The sequence below is a fragment of the Quercus suber genome, unplaced genomic scaffold (assembly GCF_002906115.3).
Source record: "Quercus suber isolate HL8 unplaced genomic scaffold, Cork oak 2.0 scaffold_75, whole genome shotgun sequence".
In the NCBI taxonomy this organism is placed as follows: Eukaryota; Viridiplantae; Streptophyta; class Magnoliopsida; order Fagales; family Fagaceae; genus Quercus; species Quercus suber.
Window position 1 is genome coordinate 652,487 of NW_027069540.1, and position 7,877 is coordinate 660,363.

At 33.0% G+C, this 7,877-nt stretch overlaps 1 protein-coding gene across 1 annotated transcript; it reads right to left on the minus strand.

The window, feature by feature from the left end:
* Window positions 1–1,279: 1,279 nt before the first annotated feature.
* LOC112029650 (heparanase-like protein 1) lies at window positions 1,280–6,844 on the minus strand. Its single transcript, XM_024062341.2, has 10 exons — window positions 6,469–6,844; window positions 5,298–5,558; window positions 5,130–5,166; window positions 4,775–4,958; window positions 3,863–4,011; window positions 3,548–3,781; window positions 2,793–2,982; window positions 2,593–2,718; window positions 2,368–2,467; window positions 1,280–1,830 (listed from the first exon to the last, which is right to left on the minus strand). The coding sequence occupies exons 2-10, from the start codon at window positions 5,517–5,519 to the stop codon at window positions 1,438–1,440; spliced, it is 1,635 nt and encodes a 544-aa protein (XP_023918109.1). The 5' UTR covers window positions 5,520–5,558; window positions 6,469–6,844; the 3' UTR covers window positions 1,280–1,437.
* Between the last annotated feature and the right edge of the window lie 1,033 nt (window positions 6,845–7,877).

Consider the following 7,877-nt stretch of genomic DNA (forward strand, 5'->3'; position numbering starts at 1 on the left):
AAAAAAATGCATTAAAATTTGAATTTTCAGAAAGAACATGATTCAACAGTTTATGGTGTAAAATGTAATGAATTTTAAAAGGGGGAGTTACTGAGTTAGGATGTTAATTGAGAAAGAAAAGCAATGAGAAAATGATGCCTTTTCTTTTCTTTTTTCTTTTCTTTTTTGGAAAAAAAGAAGAAGAAGCTTTTATCCGTTACACAGGTAAATCTTTTTCAAAGGCAATTGAATAATGATTTCTATGCTAACGGTAATAGAAAATCAAAATCAAAAGTAGGTGAAAAAAGAAAAGAAAATAGAGGAAATTCCTTAATTGATTTTATTAAGAATTATTCTTTATTGACACAAAAGTTTTTTTTTTTTTTTTTTTTGAATAATTCAATAGTTAGGGGAGACAAAAGAGAAATTTGAATTATTAATGTCTCCAATAAAAATATCAAAAAGTGTCAACCAATTAAATAACAAGTTTTTTTTTGGGAGGGGGGGCATAACAAATTGTCAACATTTTTACAATAAATTAAGGTGTCAGCTCATCATCGGTCAAAATAAATAAAAAAAAATTAAAAAGAAATATTGCACCTAGATTCACGACGACTGAAAATAAGGGTGTTACCAAAATATTATGACAGACATTTTGTTGTGCACTCGTGGACTTTCTCTTCACACTACTTCCAGTTTATAAATTATGAGTAAAGCGTTCACATCTTTCTCATGTCAACTGTCAAGTGTTAAGCCTATTAACATGACTAATGGGCAAGAAGTGTGTGATTGATCTCAGCCATGTTGAAATTAAACGAATCCAGGTATTGAATAAAAATGATAGCAAAGGACTGATATTCACAGCATTTTAGGAATAAATCTTTCTTACTAGAATAATATCATATTATCATTCAGTTGATTCATTAACATTTTATGGTTGAGATCAAACAATCAGGACTGGTCAGAAATAGGCAAACTTGACAGAATACTATTTTTTATGAGGATATAAGATAGATTTCAGGGAAGAATGCTTGTAAAATTTTCCATAGTAAAGAACCTAATTGAAGGAGGAAATAGAATGGAAAATAGTACTTGCTGGGATTAAGCACAACTTGTGGTTTTGCTCAATCCAATCCAAAAACATTGATGTGGGTTTAAACAATTCCTAGGCTATCTGCGATAAGAATGTCATTTTGAGCCAAAAGGGAAAAATAATCACAAGAAGAAAAGGTTAAGATTCAGGATATGACACAAACTAGCAAGCAGAAATTTAAATGATAAATCTGTTCATCAGAAATCATTACATAAACTCAGGACTTTGATTAAAAAATAATAAGATTATAAATCAGCTAGATTATGAATAGTATCTTATTACATCAGAAATATCTTATTGAAGAGATTATTACTTACACTAAAGACATCAGAACCAAAAGCTCTGAGTCAAGAGTGAAGAGAAAATTATGCACAAGCAGGAGCATCAAAGTTGGGAAGTACTATGAAAGAAATGGAGTAAGGTGAAATATATAATGGAGAATGCACATTATTGAGGACAGGGGCCAATTTTGGGATTTCTCCATGATCTGTAAGCACTAATGGAACTCCGTTTAGAACCGAGGTTTCACTTCGAAGATTCCCATCTTTGGGGGTCAAGTGAAACTCCTCTCTGTACAATGGTCCATCTGAAGCTTTGCTTCCAACCCAAGCAACCGTTTTCTTAATACTATGCACGACAGAATTTCGGCTTTGGATTTTTCTCCCATTTGTGGTCAAATTGACGTTCATTAGATTTTCAACATTGATGACAAACCTAGTCTGATTGCTAAAATTAATCAGGAGCAAAGTAATACCCGCCTGTACAATGTGATAAAAATTGTCAAAATTAGTATAGCAAGATCATGGAATACAAGATATAAAAAGAGCAATAAGAAACTATACTTTTCTTTACAGATTCTGGAAAAAAAAAAAAAACCCAACCCCACGGGGGGGTTTGAGAATTGGGAGAAGATTGAAATTCCATTTCAAAAATCAAATTTTGTTTTAGTTGATTAAAAAAGATCTGTTGAAAATAGACTAAGCCATATGTATGCAAGTAAAATAAGCTAAGTATTGACAAATCAGCCTAGTTAGTACAATTATGAAGCCTATGTAATCAACATGCAAAAGTTGGGACCTAAGAAAACATGGGTGTCACTGAAAATATTGATGTTAAAGATCTGGGTTTAGATGGTCACAGGAATAAGGATGATAAAAGTATGATGCTTATAAACGTGTGACCATGATAAAGATAGACCTACACCTCCTAGTCCAAAATTGCCTTAAAACTCCTACATTGCCTCAAAATTATTTCCTTCTGATTGGAGACAAAGTTAACGTATAATAAAGCCTTACTCTTCCTTTTGAACAGTGGGCATAAGAGCGTAGGTGTGGTGAATCACCAGTTCTAACAGCAAGAACACCTTTTCCCATAAGTCGATGCCATAGAAGTGCACTACTCAAAAAAATAAAAAAATAAAAAAATAAAAAAAACCATCAAACAAAAGGAAATGATATGAATTAGATAAGCCCTGCAAGGACCTTCCCCCACAAAAAAAAATAAGACTTCAATGATCTTGCCTGTAGTAATCAGGCCTGGGGACAAATGTGGCTGTGTTGAGGAGACCATAATTCCCACCAACTAAAGTCTGCCTGCAATATGCTTTAGTATTGAACTTGGATGCCATTCCAAGCTGATCTAAGTACCTAAAAATTCATATATAAATAAGTCATTACCGAATTAATGAAAGAGATAGAAGTAATGAGGAGACCAAGATTACCAGAAGCTGTCCATGAATGAGTCAGACACGTGGCGACCACCACTGTTATAGGCACCACCAGATTCCCCAACCCATGCAGAAGCCCAAGGACCATTATGTTGAATAGTTTGGTGAAGACTGTTAAATGTCTCTGATATCTTGCTTAAGAAAGAGGGATCCAGTATCTTCTTTACAAGACTGGGGTCATTACCTGAAATGGAGAGAGAAACTGTAAAATCAGATATGGACACACCAATAAATACGAAGGGGGAGTGTATGTGAGTGCATGCGCAATCATGTGTCAGGTTATGAAAAATCTAATTTATTTCCATAAGAAAGACGTCATTCAGAAATCAGAGGTATTAAAATGCTTTTGACCTAAGCAACCAAAAGCAATGCATGAAACCAAAACAAACTTATAGTTGTCTTTTTGCCTTGTTGGGTTTTAACTTCCATACCAATTTCCAGTCAGGATACAGTTTATAAGAACGAAAGAAAAAACATTAATTTGCACATCAAATAATTTTTGCATGCTCTTAACCATTCATTGTTGCTGACATGCAACACTCTGACCCTAAGGGGAGAAAAATTAATGGGAAAAAAAGACACTGGAACATATCCTCTGCATACAATTCTCCTATGCACAATAAATTTCAAATTAAGCTATTTTTTAATATTATGCAAGTGCAAAATGTGTAGAATGAGCTTTTAATATCACCAGTATTGAAATGTACAGGTGTCAACACTAAAAGAAGTTTGGTACCATGGTCACATACCTGCACCTAAATTATATATATGATGAGTCACGAAATTGACTACATTTGAACCTGAAACCTGAAGAAGTTTAGCGAACCATTCTTGGTCATAGAAACCTCCAGGTGCTATGAGTGAAGGCTTTAATTTGGAATTCTTATACAAGCTATTCATAAAACTTTTAAGCTTGATCAAGTCTTTCCCATACAGTTCAGCACCAACACTTGCACCAATGCCATTTCCAGTCAACTCGTTACCTACAGTAGCAAAGGCAAGGATAGTGATGAAGAGGAACAAGATAACGGCAACAATAAAGAGCTTTGTCTATTAGTCCATACCCAATTCCCATGAATCTATCTGGTATCCCTTTGAAATGGAATACTTCATTAAACTCCTGGCATTGCTAGAGTCCCAATCTCCTCCCCAAGCATTCCCCTTAAGCTTGTGCCTCCCATAGAGAGCATTCAAGCCAAATGTCACAATTACCCTGAAAATGAAAGATTCACATAACAAGTAAGCATGCAAACCATACCCCCTCCCCCCCAACACACAGGAAAAAACCAAACAAAAAAACAAAAACAAAAAGAAGGAGAAGAAGAAGACAAAATTTTCCTTTCCTGAAATACCTCTAAAAACAAATTCATAAATTCAATACCATAGGGAAATCTTGTGGAAGTCAAAAGACGATCATAATAATTTGAAAACTTCAGGAAAAACTTGAATTATGTTTACAAATGTTTAATCTGAAAAGAACATGGGAGAATGGTAAAACACTAAAACTTGAGATATAGAAACCCAGCATTCCCAATTGGTAGACATAAGGCATTCTCAATGAATTTCCATAAGAAAAATAAGACAGCATTTAAAAAAGAGTTTACTCCCTAGGTGGTATGGTAACATGGAAGGAGTATCTGTACTGATGTTCTGTATGCATTGTATTCAATCTACGTACACGGAAGTCTAGTTTAAGATTGACAAAATAACTTTGTGATGCATGTAACAATTTTGAATTGATTACGAGTTTAGGGCATCTACTTTGCATATTATGTTTAAATTAATAATTAAGTAGAAAAGAGCTAGGGTTTTTCGGTCGCTATTAGGGTTGACAACACATAGACAAAACCTTGGTATGTAATTCTTTTTTCTTTTCTTTTTTTAAGAATTCAGGTTGATATGTAATATTCCAATTTTTTTTTTTGGGGAGGGAGGGAGGGGTTAGAAAATAAATGTTTGAATGTCATAAAGCTTACCCTGTTTTACTGAAAAAATGGTTCAGCGCATCCCACCTCCTCATGTATAAACATCCCTTTGAAAATCCAAACAACCCGACCTTCATCTTTCGAAAAGGATGGCATGGATACCTCAAATCTCCTACGTTGTACACCACTTGATCTTGCAAAGAACCTCCAATTCTTATCCTCAAATGATTGAAAGCTATCATTCCACCAAAATTAAAAGAGTAACATTATGTTGTCCATCAAAATATACCAACAAGATATCAATAATATAAGCAGAGGCTCTTGTTTATCATTATCACTCTAAATAATACTTGAATGACATGAAAATTTCCAAAATATGGATACATATTGAAGCAGACAGACAAACCTTGGATAGCCTTGGCAAGTAAAGGATGAGATAAGTCCTGAAAAAACCAAACCACACCGAGCAGTGATTCAAACTGCCTAACTGTTTTTCAGCAATTTAATGAAAAAAGTATTATATACTCTCAATGCTAATTTAGTCTTATACTGAGGTAAGTTTCTAAACCCTCACCAAATTAATAACAGATGTATTCCCCCATGGACAATGGTTGTAGTCACACTTATCACGAGGCCACCAATCAATAGTTGCACAGATGAAATTATCATCAATTTCAGCTACCCTTTTAGTGCCATCCACTAAAATTTTAGCAGTTCCAATATCTTGAGCCAAAATTGCAGGAAGAGAAACGAAGGCAAGAAACAAGGTGAGGCAGAATCCCAATTTTAGATCCATTGCAACTACCTCAGAATCACCTCAACTTACAGAAATTGACTGCAACAAAAAAGGAGAAAGTTTTTAATAAGAAACATATCTTCTAAAATGTGCTATAGCTAGTACATGTTTCTAGAAGTGAATTACAATACAGGAAAGATTTTTCAACTCAATTGGGAAGAGAGTTACAGACTTTGCAATTCCCATTTGGCCCAAACTACACTAATCATCTTCATCTTTTCAGCCAATCAAGAACTTGAAAGTCTCAAAGCTAGCATTTATTTCATACTAGTAAAATACTAAAATCCTTAAAGATAATAGAGAGTGCGAGAGAGAGAGAGAGAGAAGAAGAAGAAGAAGAAACCAAAACTAACATCTACAAACTGGAAAAAGATAAGTTTAAAATCAAGAACATAGAAATTAGTATTGTATCAGAAATTCTTGTTAGATCCATGAATAGTATTAGAAAACAGCTGCTTTACCCAAGTTAGGGGCTTTGAGAACAGAAGAAGAGTTATAGTATCTGAGAAAGTGCGATGACCACAACATATTGGTGTTATTTTCATATATAACAGATAACGAAATGTGGAAACACCATTACTAAACAAAACCAGTTCTTTAAACTCAGAAAGCATCATTAACAGGCAATTCTGTCAACTTCTTCTCTCTCTTTTTTCAACGGAAAAAAAAAAAAAAAAAAGCTTTTCACCTACCATAGGCAAACTGAAAAGGACCATAATCCAAAGCTCTACCCAAATACAATTTAGGATAGTTAAGGACAGCCAATATGAGAATCAACTTCAACATAATCAAATAAGAAATAAAGACAACCATAGCTCAATTCTTAAAGTAGCTTTCCTCATAGACACATGCATAAGAAATCACTATATCAGGCACATAAAGAAACAACATTCAAAGCAACCCAGATGGGATTTCAAGAAAAATAAGACTACCCCAGATGTAGACTAACCTCAAATGTACCAAAATCACCATTACTGATAACAGTGAAACTCAACTCTCAGAACTGGGAGTCTGAAGCAAGCAACTTTGTTCAGACAAAAAGTACACTGATCAATAATGTGGATCCTTTTTTTAGCTGAGGAACGAACCATGTGCCTTCCTTATCTTGACGTTTGCTAAGAAAACCATATTGGGTGAAATGGGTCGGTATCAGATTTGTCGGTATTGTAAAAAAGGTTCAGCTAAATTTAGCTGTGGATTTAAATCATTTTTACCTTTAACATGAGTTTCTCATTCTCAGTGAGTTTTAGGTGAGTTTTAGGCGTGTGGATACAGTTAAGTATCTTTTTGAGGAAAGAGTGTGAAAAGAGAATATATAAATAAATACATGTACTGATATACATTTATGAAAATTTATAAAAGGTGAAAACTTTTTGTGTGTGTGCAAGTGCTGCCATTGCTATTTTGCTGAGATTCCAAGTAGTGTGCAATGGGTTTAGCTTTGATTGAAAGTTATGCTCATGCCCACTAAATCTTTCTAACCCAGGACTTAGATTTTGATGGTGTTGTAAAAAAAAGGTTGAAGATTGAAGAATGTTTTTTTCTTTTTTTTTTTCTTTTGGGGTTTTGATTTTTTCGAGATTTGACTATGGCTTGAATCAAACTCAACAGCAAAGATCCGTGTAAAATGGGGTTGTCATATAGTGCTTGTATAGTTGTATTTTTATAAAGTTTCCACATGCACCAAATCAAGTGTTTGAAAAGTCATATAACATCTAGAAATTTGAAAGAGACATTCTACTACTAGACACTAGAGAATTTATGCTTCAATAAATAAATCATTTTTGTTTTGGAATAAATCATTCAACTTTTGAAAATAGCAATAATTATTATTAAGAGTCAATTTTTAAACTACAACTTGATAAATTAAATTTGAGCTTCTTGGTAAGTTAAAATATAAGTTTACTGATTTTGTTTTTTTTTTTTTTTTGGGAGCCATCCTCCTATCTCATTGGTGGTTACATTTGCCTTCATCTTTGGTTAGTGCTCATGTTTTCATAGTACTGGTCACAAAATCACTTGATACGTAGGAATATAATTTTTTTTTTATAATATAGTATATACAATTTGTTTTATATAATTTTTGAAGATAATTTGTTATCCTTCAAAATTTTAAAAAAAAATATATATATATATATATCTGAAAAAGTATTTTCCATATCTCTATATTTATAAATATATCATTCTATTATTTTTTGTATCTATATAGCTATATAGATTGTGTTTGATATAAACTTAAATTCTTACTTCCAAAATAATTAAGAATTAACTCAAACAGAACTCAAAACACATAACACTAAAACATATCAACTCAAAGTAGAGTTAAAATAAATAAAAATTAAAAAAAAAACATAAAAA

Excerpts from the sequence above, each read along its gene's own strand:
- LOC112029650 (XM_024062341.2), bottom strand. The coding sequence starts at position 5,519 with ATGGATCTAAAATTGGGATTCTGCCTCACCTTGTTTCTTGCCTTCGTT. Across the intron at positions 4,012-4,774 it reads CATTTTTTCAGTAAAACAGG|GGTAATTGTGACATTTGGCT; the intron begins GTAAGCTTTATG and ends TTTCATTTTCAG. Across the intron at positions 3,782-3,862 it reads GATAGATTCATGGGAATTGG|GTAACGAGTTGACTGGAAAT; the intron begins GTATGGACTAAT and ends TTGCTACTGTAG.